General features: G+C 40.0%; 1 protein-coding gene across 2 annotated transcripts in view; it reads right to left on the bottom strand.

Annotated features, from left to right (window-relative positions):
* Nucleotides 1-21,560, bottom strand: part of LOC116720298 (voltage-dependent T-type calcium channel subunit alpha-1I-like) — a 209,908-nt gene that overhangs the window by 139,756 nt on the left and 48,592 nt on the right. The window contains exon 2 of one of the 2 annotated variants that reach the window (XM_032563460.1): nt 12,712-13,114. In XM_032563460.1, the coding sequence (XP_032419351.1) occupies nt 12,712-13,100 (389 nt within the window). In that variant the 5' untranslated portion in view covers nt 13,101-13,114. Of the gene's footprint in view, nt 1-12,711; nt 13,115-21,560 lie in introns of those variants that run through there. The other variant, XM_032563461.1, reaches the window with a different exon arrangement.

Below are 21,560 nucleotides of genomic sequence, written 5' to 3'. Positions count from 1 at the left end.
CAGAGTTTCTGTCTTTCTTCACTGAAATTATTTCGCAACTGAAAGCAACGTCGAAGCGCACAGAGTGACCACCGATACTCGGACAAATTCACTCCAGCAGAGATGAGGAGCCTCGGCGCAAGATGAGGGGAAGTGCCGAGACGGGGGCCGCATTTAAATTCTGATTATTTTTCACACACGAGGACATTTTCATCTTGTCAGCACAACACAAAAAGTGGGAATAAGTCTCTGCTGGATTCCATTTTTAGGAAACGCTCTGATTTTATTTATACGATTTCGTCATCTGTGGCTTTTTTTTTTCTTTATAGAACAACATTCTGTAATAATCCCTCGCTTCCTCGTTGAGAACTGCAGCTTTGTGTGTACGCATAGATGCTATGGATATATGTTTGGGATGTATATGATTTTATAGCTGAGTATGTGTATATATTGGTGCAATTTGAGGATTTTTAAAATAATGCCAAGAATAGTACATTTTATGGGGATCTAATGGATAATAAAGCATGTTATCTTATATTAAGGTTAAAAATAAAATCTTAGCTCTATTGTTCAGATTTATTTTAATAAATAAAATAATAGCAGAGGAAAAATGTCAGGAGTGTTTTTGACAATCAGAGCAATAAAAAAAAAAAACATAAAATACTATTTTGGATTTAATTACTATTAAATTGGATTGGAGCCACAAAATAATTAGCTGATTTTGCAATTTGGAATCGGTTTCTTAAATGCTTCACTGCATTCACTCATCAACATTTGAAAGGAAATAGACCCAGTAGACAGCCAGCAAGATCTTAAAGTATTATTTGAAAGTAGAGATTAGTGTAAAAAAGTGTTAAGTAATTAACTTATTTATTTAACTTATTTAACAGTACATAAATTGTAGGGAAAAAAACGATAAACAGGGAAGAACAAACCCTTGTTTGTCACAATACAGTACGTACTAAAAATGTTTCCTGTTGTCTGCCGTCACTGTAGTGTGACCTGAAAAAGGTGACATTAATATTCATTATCTTGATGAGAGGAGCAACGTGTTGTATCCTTAGGGACGAAGATCACTTTCAGTGGCAACAAGAGGGTTCCTAAATTGAGTTGCTTGTGTCAGAAAAACACTGTCGTACACGCCCTCACACACACACACACACGCGCGCGCGCGGACGACGCGTCAACACACGCCGCTCAGCAGCTCCCAAGATAGTGCGGTGCAGGCAGCAATCACTGGAGGCGAGTGTTAATGACAGACTAATGACTGCCATTTACCAAATTTCGGGGAATGTCTTCATTTATCTGGTGGTTTATATATATATCATCTAAAAACGTTCATATATGAACAGAGTATGACACGGGTCCTCATTGAAAAAGCTCATCTTGCATGTGTTTTCTTTAAAAGGGACAGTGTTATGTAAAGATCAACAGTTTTTGAGCTTTACCTCATGTTATAATGTTATTCAAAAGCAGACCTGGAGTGTTGCTTTGATACTTTCATGCATGTTTGAGAAATCCTTTAATCTCCCACGGCAACCATTCAGCTGTGTGAAATGCCTGGTTGGACCTAGCTCCGCCTTCGGGACGCAGCTCCTCCTCTGAGCTGCAGTTTTCAGCCGTACAGAGCAGCCCACCCCGCAGACTCTCCCCTCCCCCACTCAGCTCCTTCAGACTAGCCAGCAGCAATTAGCAAACACCTGGTGGAACTGAACATCTGCTGAGCTCAACATAGAAGCTACTTCTCAGTGCAATGCTGGTAAAAATGTTGTTAAAGGGTTCATAGAGTAGTGATGCTGTGATGACTTCCTGAAGGCCGAGTTTCAGAAAGAGCAGGAGCTTCTTAATGCTTCAATGCTTTAAATTATGAAGTCAACTTTCTTTTCAGTCATATATGAGATGTATAGCAGTTTTACAACAACCGAAGGCAACGTAGTTGGTTGATTGTGCAATAAAATGGCACCATGTGCCTGGAAAATACATAATACTGCCCCTTTAAACTCTTCCACTACATTAAACCATGTGTACTTTTTGTCATGTACACACCGCATACAATTCAGTTCCTTTTTTTTTCTGCAAAGAACAGTTCAGAAATTTGTGCCAGCTGATGCACAAAGGAAGACAGAAGCCTGAATCATCTCTCATTATAATAAACAAAGCGAAATTTGCTACAACACCTGAATTCTGTTTTTTTTTGGCTCCGCTCTTTGGTTGCCTCAGCTCCATATACTCCTACTGTACTTCTATTACCTAGATGTGCAAAGCGCTTGTTAAAAGCATGCTGTACATAAAAGCTACGAGGATTCACATTTATACGTTGCTGTTTAAAACTTACAATTCATTTCTCCGATAAGTACAGAGGCTGCTGTTCCAGTTCCTGCGAACCGAAATCTTTTGACTGGTTGGGCACATTCAAGATGACCTGTCACCTACTCGCACATACACACATGGAAACACGCCCGCACCTGTGCACACACACACACACACACACACACACACGCACACCCCTTAGCCATCTCTCCACAGGAAGCAGTGTGTTATTTCAGCACCTGCAGGCCCGGTGGGCGATGCCACGATGACAGTAATGCGTATTGGCAGCAAGCAGCGGGAAGGCAAAGTAGCAATGGGCGGCTCCAGCTGCACAAGGCTGTGTGGAGCAGAGAAAGTTAATGCAAAGTGGATCAACATGCAAGTAAGAGTTCTAAATTAAATCTCCGGGGTCCATATCTCTGCATGAGATGACTGCTCCAAGATAGTGACTTTACCTTTTTTTTTTTTTTGCCTTCCAGAAAATGTATGCACTGCTCATGTCAAATGAAGTAAATATTGACATAATTAAATCCAGGCGCTGTGGGAAGCCTTATGAATTTCATAAATGGTTAATTCACTTAGTCTAGTTATATTCATTTTAAATATTTGGACAATTTATTGTTTCGGTGCCAGCTTTCATTTTGACGAGATGGCGCCAAACACGTTTTTAATATACTGTGGCTCAATGCCGTCACACAGTCGTTTAAATTAAAAAAATGCGTGCCGTGCTCTGTTTTCATCCCAGCCCAAAATTATCAATACCTCTGATAGATTTTTAATTCTAAGTCACTTTCCATACTAACTTTGTTTTCTGTCCACAAATTGTCTGACTCAAGTGAAGGACTGTAGCTGGGCCACCAAAACGCTACTATTGTCTCCAACCAGAAGAGACATTTTGGTAAAATCAGAAGAAAACCTACTTCATAATACCTACTGGTATTTTTTTTAAGCAACACAAACTAAAACAAAAAATATTACCTATTTAATTTATTTCTACTTCTTAAGTTCTTATCGCGGTGGATTTAACCTTTTTTTTTTCCAACTAGTTGGTTAAGTTGTCGTGATTTCTGGAGATGGATGGATTCAAGGTGAGGTCAGGGAGAGGCAGTGAGTACATGATAAAATATTATAACGACGTAGCAATTAAAAAGGAACTCGGGGAAAAATAAGGAAATCTCAGGGAGTCAGGGAAGGAGAGCAGCTGGAACTAAAAAGGGAACGGGTAACATTGAGGTAATGGAAGAAACCAGTGAGGGGAGGTGGCTAAATGCTGGGAGCTTGGTTACTGGACAAACAACCGGTGTTAACTACAAACAGGGTGCAGCTGGGAGGGAACAGCGCAAGGCAGACTGAGGGAGAGAGAGACGGCAGGAGAAGTGGTACAGACAAACCAGTAGAACATAAATGTTGAGTAAACAAACAAACAACTGCTACTTAAGTAAACACTGATTGAAAGTAAAACACACATCTAAGGTAGATCACAGTCGAACAAGAAAGTAAGAAGCAAATGCAGAAAAACCAAAACTACCCGGGATCCTGACACACACAGGATCCCGGGAAACCTGACCTCTATCTGCTCAGGTTCGGGCTTAACTTCTATGACAAAAGCTCAACATTTTAGGTTCATTTTAAAAAAAAAAAATCCAATATGCAAATAAATTTAATGTACAAATTACTCCTGTGTATAATAAGCAAATCACCTACACGCTCCGTCCTTGTTTACTCCTCATCTCCTGTCACCTCACTTCATTCCGTGATTGTTCTTCAAAGGACTGACTCACAGTAAACACTGACGAACGTCGTTATCTTGGAGCCGAGGGATTTTAGCAGGCACGCTCTGGTTTCTTTAATCTTTTCTTTTTATTTTTGCTGAGATGTGGTAAAATAGCAAAAAAAAACAAAAAACGACATTTTAACATACATTACAGATAAAAAAGAAAACAAAAACCTACAGAGCATTTACATGCCGAGATTGCATTGATCCTCATGATGTAAAACAATGACAGAAAAAAAATGTGAGACTATAATCTAATTCACACATATTCTTCTCCGCCAACAACACGCATCGGCGCTGGGATTTCCTGGCGGGCGTCTTGTCCCCGTCAGCATTACGCCGACCTATTCACTGGTGAACACTTCAGAGGGAAGAGGACAGGGATTAAACAAGCGGGATGCTGTGGGGCGTTAGAAAACAAAAATGTTTTGTCCTGACGAGTAGCTTTGACTGCAATGAAGATCCACCTTTTAAGAAAAACCTTGTAGAAAAAAAAAAAAAAGTCAATCAATGATCATGATTTCAGGGGGAATAATTCTACTAAACAACAACTAAATAAACACATTTTAAAAAAGCGCATTGTTTAAGAAACTGAGGAAGAAATGTAAGAATTTGAGGGGCATCACCTGGATGATACTCAGGTAAAGAGATCAACTATTCTCACTAACTCAATTCAGAGAAAAAAAACTTCTTTTTTTTTTTTTAGCATTGACAAAAAAAAAAGAAAAAAAGAAAGAAACTCAACAACAACAAAAAATCAGAGTTGGGGCTGTTTTCGCTCCTTAGCAACAACATTAACTTCTGACTTTGAGTTTATGAGGCTTCCCCACCGCCGTACTGAATGGCCGCCCCGCGCAGAAAGCACGCAGCCTTAACGGGTGCCCTGCTCCAGGTCAGGCAGCCTCCATCGCGCTGATATAAAGAAAGCGCAGTGCGACTGTCACCTCTTCAGCACACCTCAAGGTGCAGCTACAATCTACTCTGTTTGCTCTCCAGATCCACTTCCACCCTCCAGGTGGACTGGGTCTTCACTGCTGAACACGGGATCTGGGCTGGAGGTTAGCGGCGGCGAACAGAACGAAGTTACTGTCAGAGAAAGGAAAGGCTCGGCCCGCAGCGTCCCAAGCTTCGATCTAAAAATGTCACGTTGACCCTGTGAGCCGTTATCATCTTTAAATCAGTCTGCGGCTGAGCTTCTGCGGAGGTTAACCATAAGGGCTTACTTCGTAAGACACAGAAGCAATTGAAATTATTTCATAATGTTCTTCACACCCATTGTTTAATCAGCTCTAATCTCTCCCCTGGACGTTTTAATGTCTGCAGTCTTAAGACCAATACAGTCCAGCCCTGCAGCACCATCAGCAGCTGCAGCAGGAGCTGCAACCTTTTGTCTGTGTTCTGCTAATGTCCAAAAAACAACACCACAATTTTGCAATTAGCAGCGATTCCATTAAGCAAGAAATTAAAATCACACGTAAATGAGCTTGCCCACGCGACGGACGTAAATAGCTACAGTACAGACCAAAAGTTTGGACACACTTTCTCATTGAAATCAATGAGAAAGTGTGTCCAAACTTTTGGTCTGAACTGAGTACAGACCAAAAGTTTGGACACACAGTTGTGTCCAAACTTTTGGTCTGTACTGTACATGAGATAAGAGTCATAACTCAGCCATGGTGATTTTGTGAACCTCATGCAAACGTGAAACGTTTAAGTAAGGCAGCGCTAGGAAATCGGCTGGTGAGAGAAATCAGACATTTTTGGTCAATTGCCGCTAATTCGTGACCAGCTAATCAACAACACAGTGCTGACGATGGTGAGCTTCAGTTTGCATGATGTTACTTGCAGAAAGAAAAGACTCAAAGTTGGTTATTTTCAGTATCGGCGGATTCCTTAAATTTACTGGCTCTGCGGAGGGAAAGAGATCTGACTTGAAACTAAACTGCACATCTGCAAATGTGTCTGGGATTCATTAAGGCTGCAGAAGAGTGACAAGAGAGCGAGTCTGTCAACAGGTAACAGGAAGCCTGCAGGTATTACTACAACGTTTCACGTGAGGAACTTTGTATTATTCCGTTTTCTTTGATCCAAAACAGTTCTTGGGTTTGTTCGCTTGCAACATTTTTAGCCGGTTTAATTTCATTTCACGTTGCGACAAACAAACAAAATTAAAATAGAGCAAAAGCCTGTCGCTTCAAAAAATGCAAGAACGTTCCCTCAGTTTAAGATTCAGATGAGTCCAGAGTAGCAAACATCAAGGCAGGAAGTTTAAATGTCGTCTTATCGTTAGTTTGTTTAATGCAAAATCACCTGAGAAGTTTCCTGAACGATTTTGAGAAGACGTCTTGAAAGTTGAACATCTGTCGACTATTAGCGAAGCAACCATCAATCTTTAGTGAAGCGTCTCGCTTTAGAGTGAGAAATAACATCCGACCGAACAGCACAGCATTTTAACAGATATGTTAAAACAAAATGTAATACATTATGAAAGCGCCTCTGCGCAAATCAAGTTTGTAACTAACGCGCAGGCTATGGTTTAACTCTACAAACCGCAGTATCTACAGAGCAGCTCATTACTGCTAAGACGTACACTAGGCACAGCTTTTAAATTAAAAAAAACTAATTAATGGTTCTTGTTTAAAGCAGAGCATGAGCAGCAGGAGACGCACGGTCACCTATAGCGCACGTCAGCAAAAACCTGCTGTTATACATCATTAAAAACGAAACCTGCAGCCAAAGGGATGAAAGTAATTCAGTGGTCAGATTCATTCTGTTGAGCAGACCATCTTACACAGATAGTCCAGCTTAGCAGCATTGCTGTAATAATTAGATTATTATATTGACCGGAGGATGTTTCTCCCACTATACTATGAGCGGTCACTTTGCACGAAGTGTAACTGAATTTGCATTTTGCAGGGAAAAGAAAAAAAAAAAAAAGATCACACAAGATTCTGGTCCAGTTATAACCGGTTTGACTTCCTCCAGTGTCTGCTTGCTACATGAAGGATCCCATTCATTTCAACGGCTAACTCTTGTCCACAAGGGTTATTACATTTAACGGCCCATTAAACATCTGCTAATTATGAAACCATTCAGCAGACTGACATCACGTCACATGACCCCGTTACTAGAAGCACAGCCATAAAGCCAACATGATTATAACTATAATCAAGTAACAATGGGAGAAGTCTCAGCCAACAACAAGCACATCTATATAATTCAGCCCAGAAACATAAATGATAAGCTCACTGGTCCGCTTGAGCTATATTTTTGATGCGATATGTATGGAATTGAAAAACAAACTAAGAATGCAGCTTTGGAAAACATTCGAGCAGACAAGGCGCAGCGCTTCCACACGAGTGTCTATAAATCAGCAGACATTTACAAATGTGAGATTTCTTGAGCGACGGAGTGCGGTGATGCTGGAGGCGGAGAAGGCCACATGTGTTAGTCCAGAGGCAAATAAAAGCAAATTGAAAATTATTAATCTGCCCTTCCCTTCCTGTCAGACTCGCTTTAGAGCCCAATCTCTTTTGACTGCATAAACTCGTCTTTCTCCTTCCTCTCTCCCTTTCACTTCCTTCCCTACATTCATAAGTAGAGATTAAGAGAGCAGCATTTTTTTTTGTCCCACTTCTTTCTCAGAATCCTTCCCTATCAGAGTGAAGTGGACTGTGTCTTTGCCTGAGAGCTGCTTAATATGACGAGGCGACACGCTCAACCCAACTCCCAACCCGAGTCACAGAGAAATGGATAAAGTGACAAGAGTCCCTGATGGAAACGGCCTTTGTTGTACAATGTAGGGTGAAAAAGTAAAATGAGAAAAATAAATAAATAAAAACATACTCCATGACGTACAAGGTCTGACATTTCATTTCTTAGGCGACTCTGAAGATGATCCAGCGTGGGAATATTAGTTTCTGGCACAAACAAACAGCAATTTCGTACAGACGGCGACACTGCTGGCTGCGCCTCCGTCTGAATGTGTTGCAGTGTATGAAAACGGAAAACTTGTTTCCAGGCAAAATGGGCCAAATAAACGCGTTTGTTCTGTTAGATGTGTGTACAAAATGCCCCGAAGAGAAAGATCTGAAACAGAAAGACTGAATGTCTTTTAGCACTTTTAGATTTAAGGAGAAAATACATTTGTTGCTGTAAAGTCTGGAGGAAAAAGTTCTAATTTAGACACAGTTTGTTCTTTGCTCCCAATTAAATGCAACTTCCAGCCAACGATGGGTTTTCAAATATTTCAAACTGCTTTTTTAAAATGAGTGTTCTTCGTTAATATTTGCATGTAATTGTTTGAACAGGTGAACATGGCACTTTTTTAAAAGTTCTAATACGCTTGTTCGTTTTGGGTTATTTTCTGAAAGATGTCACACAAGTGTTAGAGGTGGTGCCTATTTTTATCTTATTTTGTTAACAGAAAAAAAAAGCTTAGTTTTCTCAAAACTTACCTATTAAAAAAAACACCTTAAAGAGGCAGTATTACGTAAAATCGACTTGTTAGAGCTTTACATCACGTTATGATGTTATTCCCTCATCAACAACCATTCTAGGAGTGTTGCATTGATTTGTTTATATTTGAGAAATCATTTAATCTCCCATGGCAACCGCCCAGCTGTGCAAAACCTCCTCAGAGCTGCAGTTTACAGGCTCCTGCTTCACAGAGCAGCCCTCTCCCACTCGAATCCTTCAGACTAGCCAGCAACAATTAGCAAGCATCTTCTGAGGTCATTATAGGAGCCACTTCTCAGTGCAACACCGGTAAAAACGTTGTTAAAGGGCTAACAAAGGAGTGATGCTGTGATGACTTCCTGAAGGCGGAGTTTCGGAAAGAGCAGGAGACAGAAGCCCAATTTCAAGCCGTTAAAGTCAAATTCCTATTAAGTCATATTGGACATATATGGTATTTATATATATGTATATTATGTGAAGGTAACAGTTACTTGATTGTGCTATAAAATGGGACTATGTGCTTGGAAAACATTTCAAGTTTGCACAATTGCAATAAGAGTTTTGCTGGATTAAGCATTATGTGGATTTAAAACAATGATATGTTGCTGATAGATTTTGCAGATGTGGCAGAGAACAAAAACATACAGTAAATATCAATAACCTTCTGACTGAACGGAAGCCCCACCGTAACCGGCCTCCTTTGAGAGAAGGGTAATCTACTCAGTCATTATTTCAGTGTTTCCCTTTTTAAACCTGAAACCCAGAATTTCAAAATCAAAGCTTAAAATTTTTACAAACTCTCTGTCTTTTCAAAGAAAAACAAAAAACAAAACAAACACACGTCGACTCCGATCACAACACACATGCAGTGAAGTTCCCGGAGTGGATTTGGCCACAAAGGACACTTCTTGTGCAGATCAATTCTCCGCAGCCACTCAGTCTGACCACACAAAGCGAGAAAGTGGCCTTGGTCAATAGCAGCCCTTTTATTTTGGGGAAAGTAAAACGGACACACACACACACACCCACACACACCCACACTTTTTAGCGCACGCATACGCACTCACACACAGTCGCTGCCACGCATGTTTCCACCCATTCAGCCTCTTTGATTATATTTAGTGTTGTGAGATTGACACAGAGTCCATGTGCGGCAGATTGTTCTCACTCTGCATGAGAACAAATTCACCGAGGCAAAAGACCTTTTAGGATTTCATGGAGTAAAAGTAAAAAAAAAAAAGAAATGTCAAAAGCTAACCAGTATAACTGGGCTTTCCAGCACAAGTACAAAATGTGTTAAAAACCAATTTCCACAAGTTTGTACCAAAAGCGACATTAACTTCAATTGCTCGTTTTAGCTCTACCTTATTTCAGCTTTTTATCGGTATTGAGGATCATCATGGCTGACCTTCCCTCCTTCTTAGACTTGTACAGGTCTAGAGTTGGGGGGATGGGGGAAAGGCAGCTACCACTGCAGCTCTGCAGACCCCACACATCCTGGACATCAGCCGTTTGGGCTTTTACCTTCAGATCGGCGCTACAGAGTCCTGTCTGTAAAGATCAGCCACCACACAGACAGTTTCTTCCCCCAGGCTGTCTCTCTAATGAACACTTCACAGCCTGAGTAATCACCTGCTCTGCTGCTGAGCAAAAGATGCATCTTTTCACAAGAACAATCTACTCACGTTTCTCTCTCTTCCTCATGTAAACAAATGGCTGGAGAATCGCATACATACTCACCTTTTCTCCTTTGTTTCAGAAAGAGCAGGAGTTTCTTAAAGAGACAGAGGCCCAATTTCAAGTTGTTAAAAGAAATTTTACTTCCTAACTTAAGTCATATTTTATATATAAAGCATTTCTGTTACAACTGAAGGTAACATGGTTATTTGATTGTGCTATGAAATGGTACTATGTGCTTGAAAAACACATAATACTGCCCCTTTGAAGGTGGATGTTTCCAAGTTGATTTATCATGGTCTATTTTAAATTTTTTTTTACATCAAAAATCAAGTCATCTAACAGGGTCAGTTGTCAAACTCACATGTTTTAACTCAAGTGATATGTATGCACATTGTTCCACCAACTATATTACATGACAATATCACCACCTTCCTAAAATAAAACATTTTTTGTCAGAAGTATTTTTTTTTCTTTACCTACATTTGTTTCTTTCAAAAAGAAACAAGCGTACATATCAGAATGCCTTTCATTCCTCATCATATTTTGTTTCTTCTCCTCCTCTCTTCATTCCCCCTCCCCTGTTTTCTCTGCCGTTTCCCTTTTCCATATCTCTCTCTCTCTCTCTCTCTCTCTCTCTCTCTCTCTCTCTCTCGCCGCCTCAGTGACTTTCTACCAGTTGGCTATATCTCGCCTGTTCGCATTCTTCACTCGACTGTGCTGTTCCTGATAACCCATATATTAACTCCCACCGTGAGTCACGCATTATTGCACTGTAAATGTTGCTCTCAAGACTCCTGATAAGCACCCTGCGCCGATCTGAGGGGGCAGCATGCTCTGCGTGTCCTGCAATCTGACACACCTGTCATTACTCGCACAGGCAGAGAGCTAAGATATGAATCCGTTTGTGGAAACACTACGAGAATTTAAAAGAAATAAAAAAATCTAACTAATAAAAAAAAAAAAACAACAACACACAAATATGTGAATTCCGAAGGGCAAGAACCCGAGAGCAATTCAAAACAGAGAAGTGAACACGAAACACTCGCATAAGATAAAATGAGGTAACACTTTGCAAACGCCGTCTGATACGATCGTCAGCTTTGTGTTTGTGTTTTGCAAAAGCAGCACAACTCCAGGGCTGAACGTGTTAGATCTCGAATCTAAAAAAATAAATAAATAAAACGCATCCAATTCACCTCTAGCAGGGACTTGCAGACGTATTCACAACCACTTCGCCACGTTCCAAACACACATTTCTGTTCAGTCTGAGGTTTAATCTGACAGGTCAAAATAAAGAGTTGCACTATTTTGATACGGAATGAAAACGATGCATGAATTCCCTGATTTTTCCCCATCGAGGGACAGTCAAAGATCTCTTAAGCTCTGAATCTTCCAGTGAATGCAACCGGAGTCATACTTTGGACATCTTTTCACCATAAACCAGCCACATTAGAGGTCATCTTCAGTCTGACACAGCAGTCAACGTGACATGAAACCAATCTGTCCGAGATCCGTTAAACAACAAGGAAGATCTTCAGAAAGACGTAGAAACACAAGGCACACTTTTCCAATAAAAGCAATACATAAAATACTCATCTGCAATCGCATCTGTGCACAAAACAAAAGCGACAAAAGTGACCTACGAGTCAGATAAAGTTTGGTCCGATGAGGTCAAGTCTGGATGTAATTGCCACGCCGTGTTTGGAGAAGAAATTATTCTGCAAGTCAAAGTTGTTGATGTCAAGAAACTGGAGTTTGGAGCTAAACACGGGGAAGAAAACCTGCAAGAGACTCCAGGCTGGGGGGAAGGTTTCCTAAAACATGCGGTCAGAGCTACAGTGGAAAAATTTCAACCAAACCTCTTGGAAAAGTATAAACCTAAATCTCACTGAGAATGTTTGGTCAGACTTAGAAATTATTATTATTATTTTTTTTCAAAAAATTCTCTTCATTCAGTAAGGCTGAAATACAAAAGAAAAGGCTGATGTTTTTGCCTTTTCTATCAACATAACACTGGTTTTGTTGATAGAGGCGTAATGTGATTTTCTTCATTGTACTGACTAAAGAGGATGAAGGGAAATTAATAAGTACTGACTGAGTAAAACATGACGAATACAGATATGTATCTGCTCTGCATCCCCAGAACCAGAACCAAACGAGGAGAAGCAGCTTTCAGCATCTATGCACCACAAATTTGGAACAAACTCCCAGAAAACTGTAAAACAGCTGAAACACTGACTTCCTTTAAATCTAGACTAAAAACCCACCTGTTTAGAATTGTATTTGAAACATAATCAATTACAAATTTATTGATGGAACTTGACTTAATGCTGTGTTTTGATTGTTGATTCTATATTGCATTGTGTTTCTGTGTTTGATATGATGTAAAGCACTTTGAAATGCCTTGCTGCTGAAATGTGCTATACAAATAACATTTGACTGATTGATTGATTGATATGATGAGATGAGATTTTTGTTCCCAGACTTCCCACTCTCAGATTAAAGGATATGGGCTGCAGACCATGCGGATGCACAGACTGCGTGGGCAGGTTGTCTGCTTCAGACAGAAGAAGACCACAGGAACCAGCTCAGGATGGGGCACGACCAGCACACTGGTGTCGCTGCTGCCGCCGTCGGAATCGTCGTCGCGCTCCTCCACCACCTTCAGCTCCTTTTCTTCTTCTTCGAGCCTCTCTTCCTGAACGACGCCCTTCTCTTCCGCTTCTGCCTCTTTTTCCTCGGGATAGACGGGGTAGCGAGGAGAGGGCCCGCGGGGGGGCGAGGACGAAACGACGCCATCTCCGCCTTTGGTTGCGGCTTGTGCGGTCCCGGCGGCTGTCGCTGCTGACTGCGTGGATGCTGATGCTGCAACACCAGGGCCCTCCTCCTCCTCACTCATGGCAACCTAAGAGTCTTGGGCGAGAGAGACGGAGAGCAAACTTTTAAACAACACTTTTATTTTAGAGGCGGCGCACAAGAGGAGCTTGTGGACAATGGGAAAAAACCCCAAAAAAACAGAAATGAGAAACGACAACAACGTAGGTAGTCAGACCTGCATATTATAGTCCAAGCTCACACTGACAAAGGACTGGTGACATATCTTATGGTTAAGCCAGTGAACGCAGAGACATATTCAGTAGTACGAGATGTCACTTTAAAGTTACAGAGTCAGAATTTTTACAGAAAAAATTTGGGTTATAAGATAGAGAAAATAAATAGGGGTTAATTTAAAAAAAAACATATATACATATATTTTTACCATGATATCATTTCATTTATACATCATTTCAAAGTAAATGGTGTAAAGTTAAATATTTAGCATGCTAACTATTTTGTTTGCAAGTAAATCATTGAGTTAGAACGATACTTAAGCTAAGTATTTTTGCCTCTAGCTAAATGTTTAATTAGCAAGCTAAATATTTAGTTCTAAATTTTAACATTAAGCTTAGAGCTAAATATTTCGCTCCTGTGCAAATTCAATTGCCAAAAAGTGGAAGTGTGCTATCAAAGCTAGGTAAGCGAGGTCTCTCTAACCTCCTGCTGGGGCAGCCGTCGTTGTTGCTGAATGTCTATTTGTAAACGTCTGTGTTGTCATTAAAAGGGCTGATGTGACGTTTTGCAGAAATTATTTTGAAGAGGTGGCATCAGGAACAGCAGTTTTGAACATACGGTAACGGTCAGGCTCAACGGCCTGACCGTTGCAATGTGGCACCGATAAAAGTTGCTTGAACTTTATAGTTGCCCATCTTGTTCTGCTTGTTCCACCTCAGCTTTGAGGACAAAATGATCACTTGCTGCTTAATATATCCAAACCGTCAAAGTACATAATGCCATTACTGGTATATATTTTAACTTCCCTTCATACCATGTTCTCTTATGAGTAACATGGTGTGGTAAGCTACTTTTAAGGCAAAGATAAATAGAACCACAAGCACACAAATTAGTCCAAAAGAACAATATGATCGCCCCCCCCCCCCAAAAAAAAACAATACGATCAATTCAAAAATATTTTAGAAATGTGATATTTTAGGTGCTCTGACTTCGGGGACAAGGTATCAAAAGCAAAAGATCACCAAAGAGAGGGGAGGGGGGGAAAGCGAGTAAGCAGAGAGTCAGAGTGGAGAGTTTAGTGGTTCAGTCAGAATCTTAGACGGCTGAGAGGATTCTTAGATTGTTGAATGGAATCGATGGTGTGCGGCTGGAACAGGAACAGAGAAGATCCCGAGCAGCAGCAGCGAAACGAGGGATCAGAACACACTGATCTTCCTATAAGCTACTGAGTAAGAACGGCGTGAAGACAAACTTTACACTTTGGTTGTTTTAGTCGTTTCATCTGCTCTGACCAATTTCTAATTGCTTAAGAGGATCACAGATGGTTTGAGTCAGCGGCGAATTATCAGCAGAGTTTCCTATTAAGGGCAAAGCAAATTGTGATCAGGCTTAAAGAACAGGTGCAAAATAAAAAGCAAGGGAAGTCGAAATTCATCTGCTATTTTCGTTGATGTGTGACTGCAGAGGGCACAACACCACAAACTTAAAGCAATACAGACGGTCAAGCATTTCCTCAAGAAACTGCGGAAGGCGTTACTTTTAAATAACATGCAAAAGGTACAAGGTCAATAAATCATAACTATTAGCAAAACAATAGGAGAAATCTCCAAAGACAGACCAGGAGAAATGCTTTTATGGATGCGGTTGGCGAGCGCGAGGCACATCGAGCCACACTTAGGATCCATGTACATAAGCTGCAACCATTTACTGCCACATAAGCAGGTTTATTTTATGCTTTTGAACAGCTGTCAGATTTCTGTTCTCATGCTCTGTTAGACATAGAAAATTCCTTCCTCCTCAGACGGCTGTTTCAAAGGAGATTTAACACCAAGATGACAGAAAAGAAAATCCCAGCTGGTCTGCTGTGACTGTCCTCCCCTCCCCATTTGTTTAAGGCCTTCAGCCAACCAGTCGGTGTTGATAAAGGTTGTCTTAAAATGTCAGATAAGGCGACTTAATGTAGATCGTTAGGACCAAATGTCTGGCCTGTGCGTCCTGTTTATTGTCCACATCGACGTGCCGTTTGGCTTCCCTGTGTGTAAAGCTGATTTTAATTGGGGTTATTTTTTACAGTGTGCCGCTTGCTAACTAAAGGTTTCAAGCTTTGCTTTTTGCTGAAGCACATATCGTGTCGACTCTCAGCAGCCGTACACTGAATGGTTGTCATAACATTACGAGTTAGATTTGCATGATTATTTTCCTTCTATAACTACAAATTATTTGGAGTACATTGAGATACGATTTAAGAATGTTTTCTGCTATTAACATGTCACACAACGGCAAAGGTCAATGACAAAGTTTGGATGTTTGTCATTTTTCGACCCTCTTGGTGGTGATGGGTATTATTTAAAGGGGCGGTATAATGTGAATTCTACTTTTTAGCTTTGCATCATGTTATCATGTTACTGAGTCACCCAAAACACACCTGGAGTGTTGCTTTCATTCTTTCATCAATGTTTGAGAAATCATTGAATCGCCCATAGCAACCATTTGCTACGGGAACGCCAGTTTTTATAAACTGTCGCCTATTTCCACAAAACTCTTCCTCAGAGCTGCAGTCCCAAAGTCGAGGTTCTGCCTCAGAGCGCCCCTTTTCCCCGCCTCCCCCTCTCAACTCCTCCAGACTAGCCAGAGGCAATTAGCAAACACCTGGTGGAACTTTGAGTCGAGGTTATTATACAAACTACGTCTCAGTCCAGCCCTCCTAAGATCGGTTGTAAATGGAGTAGAACTGTTGTGATGATGTGTGGAAAGGGCAGGAGCTTCTTAAAGAGACAGTGGCCAGTTTCAAGACGTCAAGCTGTGAAGTCACATTTCTTTTAAGTTATGCTTGACATATTCGGCATTTTTGTAAGAACTGAACGTAACCGTTACGTGACAGTTATGAAATGACACTATGTACCCAGAAAATATAAAATACCGCCTCTTTGAAGCTGCAGTAACTTTTTATTAAAAATGTTTTTACATATTTGATAGCTTGGTGAAGCTATCACTCAACAAATATGTTAAAAAAAATAAAAAAATAAAATTGAGCTCCTCTGGCCTTCTGCCAGACCTGTCACAACATGGTCAGAGTTTTAACAAATATGTAAATAAAAAAACAAACAAACACTTTTTACCTCCTGTAGCTTTAAGCAAATGCTAAGAACAGCAAAGATAAATAGACAATTTCAAAGATGTTGAGACACTCAATATTTATACTTAAAAAAAAGGAAGTCTCTAGAATTATTCAGGCTGTAATCATTGACCTCAACAGAAGGTTAACCAAACATTGGGCCAGGGCTTCTGTTCGTCTGTCTGAAACTACTTAAGCACCGCGACTTTAATCACCCTCAAATTATGGAAAGATATTATATTGTCTGGTCTATTATTTTTTTTAAACAAACGGCAACAGCTTTCTGAAAAGACAATAAGAAAACCCCATGAATTTAAATGGCTAAGCAGAGAAGATGACTGTCTCACAGTCACATGACGACTGCTACCTGCGACCTGGAAAACTAATGACTGATTCTTATGGACGTCTGTGTCCGCACAGCTGGCAGTGAACTAATGCTTCATGTTACTGAATTACAATTTTGAATATTTTCTTTAGTTCTACTGGGACAGACAAACAGAAGCTGTTTAAATAATGTTCATCCCTCGTGCAAGAACAAAGATGTCTCCTGTTGTGCTCCGTGTACGGGGAGAAATAAACGGCAAAACTATGTTAGGTTACAATAACTGGGTATAAGCAATGGCGCATAATGTTTTTCTAGTAAATTGTTGATGTACTCTTCTCTGTGTCCTGCAGAGTGTAGATAATTGTTGAAGTACGTTAAAAAAAAAAAAATCACATTCTTGTTTTATTGTAAAAAGCAGAAAGTATATAGGAGTATCAAAAAGTCAGCTTTGATTCCGCTTGTTCTTTATTGTACTTCATTGATATAGTGAATTATATTTTCAGAACAAGTCATGCATGTGGATGTTGGCCTAATCGCTAAAATAAGGGTCAGAATACAAATACCTCAAATGCTTTATACATTTTTACGAGTGGAACAACATGAAGACAATACATTTTCTTTCTACTTCTGTAATACAATCATCCGACATACAATGCCAATAAAATTCGTTGATAGTGGTATTGATTGACCAAGGCAGTTTTTTCAATCTGAGTTTCTTTATTTCACACTGGCTATTCTACTCCCAATTGCACCAACTGAACGAATGAAAAGTTACGTAATTATGTCATGTTTGACCAAGCTTGCAAAGCTATTGGTGTAATTAAATGTGCCGTACTGGTGCAGAGTCATCAAACAAATTTGTAATTCAGTACATTTGTGTCTGAAACTTTTTCAGTCCATTCAGCATTGATTTCTGTATCGGACCGGTATCGCCCGATACGTAACCTCAGATATCGGTATCGGATTTAAAAAAATAAAAAAAAGTGAATCAGCAAGAAACACCGCTCTAGGAAAACACATTCAAAGCACAGAGTATGAGAAAATAAACAGAAACGCATTAAAGAGATCAATCAACTACACACCACAACAAAATTGTTACAACTCATATCAGCTCAAGAAAAAAAAAAAGAAAAAAATACTTAACACAAGTTGAGAAATAACCTGTGGTAAAAAATCCAGAGGCTGGATGTGAGCTCTCATAATTGGCGCTAAAAAGACAACGTCACACTGTAAACTCCCTACTGCACCTTTCACCGAGCAAATGACCTCATAACACATAATATTCACAGCCAATTAGGCATGGTGGCAGGCAGGGGCGCCGAATAGGGGGGAAAAGTTATGACAATTCTAATGGCCCCTGACCAACAGGGGGCCCTCCACAATTTATTTATTGTTCACAAAAATTTAAAAAGGGGGCCCTGTTAATTACAAAATTAATCATATTGTATTTTCGAAGATTGTTTTAAGCAGTAAAAATTAAATGTTCCCACTCCCAGACCAAAAAACACACATCCATATTTGCCCTGAACCCCCGTGGATCTGCATGAAATGGTTCGTTCCTGCTTGGAGCTTGACGGAGACGATGTTCAGCAGCAGAAGTAGAAAACAATAACGACTGTGGCTGTTACTACGCTGCTAAGAAAAATGATCAGGTATTAAAATAAAAAAAAAGAGAGAGAGAGAAAAAGTTAAGAGTGTCAATTTGTAACCCAGTTTTTCTCTGAGAGGAGGGTAGACTGTGTGAGATTATCAACCATTTAGCATAGTTAGCTTAGCTACAGACTGTTTGCCTCCATTTCACTAGCAACTAATGAATTAAGGAAAAAAAATTACCAAGATATTCATATATTTAACTTGTTCCTGCACCTTTTACCACTTAACTACAGGTGAGTCAGTCAGCAGCAGCTCTAGTTCCTCCTGATCTTCCCTCTCCTGAGTGAAATTAAAGCTGCAGTATGTAACTTTTATAAAAATATATATATATTCACATATTTGTTAAAACTGTCATTATGTTGTGACAGTACAGTATGAGAGATAATCTATGAAAAATCAATTTCCTCTGCTTTCTCAAAGTGCTAGAAACAACCAGTCAGTAGCAGGAGAGTTTTAGTGCTGTCAATCACAACCTCGTGTTGCTGCTCATCCCTATGCTGCAGCTAGCATAGCCTGTTGTAAATGCTCAGTCTAGTTAGCATAGCTACCAGTGATGGCAGATAAACATTTTTCCTGTAATGATATGTTGTTTCTCCACCATTAGCACATTTAGCAGTGAATGAGGTTGATTGACAGCGCTAAGACCCTCCTCCTGGTTCTGATTGGTTGTTTTGGTCGGAACGTTGCGTTGCTTTAGCCAGTAATAGTAGCTCAGGGAGGAGATTGATTGTTTTCACAGATTTTCTGTCTCATAACAAACTGTCACAACATGGTGCCAGCTTTAACAAATATGGAGAAAACATATTTTTTTATTAAAGTTAAATACTGCAGCTTGAACAAAATGCAACTACATAGCATTTTTTGAGAAGTCTGGATTGCTTTATGTGTATTTTGCATGTTGCCTATGACTGTTGCTCGTGGGGAGAGACATTTCAGTAATCTAAAACTAATAGAAAACATTTAAGCAACCTACTTGCAAACTGTCTGATGTAAAATTCATGAGCAGTAAATATTGTGCTAGTTATCAGTATTGGACCAAAGAAAGTAAGGCCGTTGCAAGCCTTTAAAATTGTGATGCTTTTGATAGATCAGATAGACTCAAGAAATTGTAACAGCAGCTGTGTGGAGGGGCCCAATTCAATTTTTTGTCTTGGGGCCCAAGATTCCTGGCGGCGCCCCTGGTGGCAGGTATCAATTACCATGAAATGCATTGACCACAGAAGTCAAACACAGTGATACACCCACACAGCTTAAACCATCAAAACAGCAGAGTCAGAGGCTAACAGCTGGCTGTTTTGATGCGACACACATCCTCACTAGTAGACGTGCTGGAGGCTTATTGTCCTGCAGCCTCACTTCCACACAAACGACAAACTCATAAAACTCATGACATACTGCTTTTCTGTACAATCCCAAATTATTTTTCACTTGCATCGCCTTAAAGATAAAACCGAAATAAGCCAAATGTATATATTGAATATGATAGACACTCGTTAGGACTGAATCACGTCAGCGCCCCCTCGCCCCCCTCTCTGGTCAGGCGTATTTACATCCAAGCACAGGGAGCTAAAAAGCAAACAGCAGTCTAATAATGGCGTAGGCAGCCCTAGATGAAAAGCTTTAAGTAGGCCCCCCACTTCCTGACATTTCCTTCAGCCTTCGGCTCGTTGCGCCTCAGATATAAAACAAGCCGACAAATGAGCGAGGATCCCACATAGCGCCAAGTCGTCTGGTGTGGAGACGAAACTTTGAAGGAACTTAGAAATGAGATGATAAAGGCAGACGCGTCACCATTCGGAGATTCTGTTTGCTATAGACTTTTGGAAGAAAAAAACCCTAAACATTACTGACTTTTTTTTTTTTGAGTAGGTTTTGTCTAACTTCATTTGCACTTGTGCGAATAGAAGCAGCACCACCGATTCTGATCCTGTGAAACTGATGTCGAGTCAAATCCTAGAACTGCCTTGTAATCAAACATGTAGCGCCCTAAAGAAGTTACCACTTGCTTACAAACACGTTTTTTTTTTTTTACAGCCAGTTTTCAATCTAATTATGTTCTGTTGAAAGAGAGTAAAACGAGAGCGACGCGGTACAGAGGCCTCACTGTTGTACTCCTTCAGGAAGCAAGAACAAATTCGATCAGTCGACTCATTCAGAAGGAAATGTGTTTCTTTTTTCCTTGATTGGGAAGAGGCTAAACTCAACAACTATTCTACAAATTTATTCAAATGTGGCATAACTAATTATGCCACAGAACACCAAACAAAACTGTCTGGTGTTCTGGCTCCCGCTAGTGTTACCATAACAACCAAAAAAATATACTTGTGGTATTTTTGCCACTTAAATACTAATCTCATTGAGAGCCACAAGGTCAACTGATGTGGCAAACTAACAGGCAGAGACTGCCAAACAAAAACAAACAATTTTTGGTAACATTTTGTTGGAAGGGGTTTTCATAAGACTGACATGACACTGTCATAAACGGGATACAACACCTGTTGTGACAGTGAAGGAGTCTTCATGAATGTTTATGACTGTTGACATGAAGTGTCATTCGGTAAATAATGACACTTTCAATGCAAAGTTGGCACATTTAATTGACTTTTAATGCAGCTTTGCTTTGAAAGTGTCATTATTTACCGAATGACACTTCATAAAGACCCCTTCATATTCATCACAGGTGTTATATCCTATTTATGATCATGTCAGTTTTATGCACACCCCTTCAAATAAAGTGGTACCAAAGTTTCAAGTGCATTATGGTCTAAACACGCAATAGATTTTCATTGTAAGAAAAAAAACAAAAAACATAGCAAGACATTTCAAGAACCCATATCCTTTTGCATCAAGTCTTCCACGATAGATAGATTTTTTAGTATCTCTGAAATCTTTCTACTAGATTCATTAAATATATGTCATCACTGACATAATTGCATGATAAATATATTTTTTTATTCCAAGTGGAAAGTTTGATAACCACAAGCAAAAGAGCATTAGAGCAATGATCCAGTTCCCTGATAGTGACTGGTTAAAAAGGTGTTTACGCCTCTGTGGTTTCATGTCTGGACAGCAATGTTCCCAGTTTTTACTTCCTGTTCGTGTTAGCCTGAAGCCAAAGCTGTCATGGTGGGGTGTGGCGGTGGACCCAAACGCAGCAGGCAGTAGACGTAGGTAGAAATAAGTGGATGGTTTAATGAAGAAATCAACCAACAAAA

This window comes from Xiphophorus hellerii, chromosome 5 (genome assembly GCF_003331165.1).
Source record: "Xiphophorus hellerii strain 12219 chromosome 5, Xiphophorus_hellerii-4.1, whole genome shotgun sequence".
Taxonomy (NCBI): Eukaryota; Metazoa; Chordata; class Actinopteri; order Cyprinodontiformes; family Poeciliidae; genus Xiphophorus; species Xiphophorus hellerii.
The sequence above is the reverse complement of the archived record's forward strand: the minus strand, read 5'-3'. Positions and strand labels throughout refer to the sequence as shown.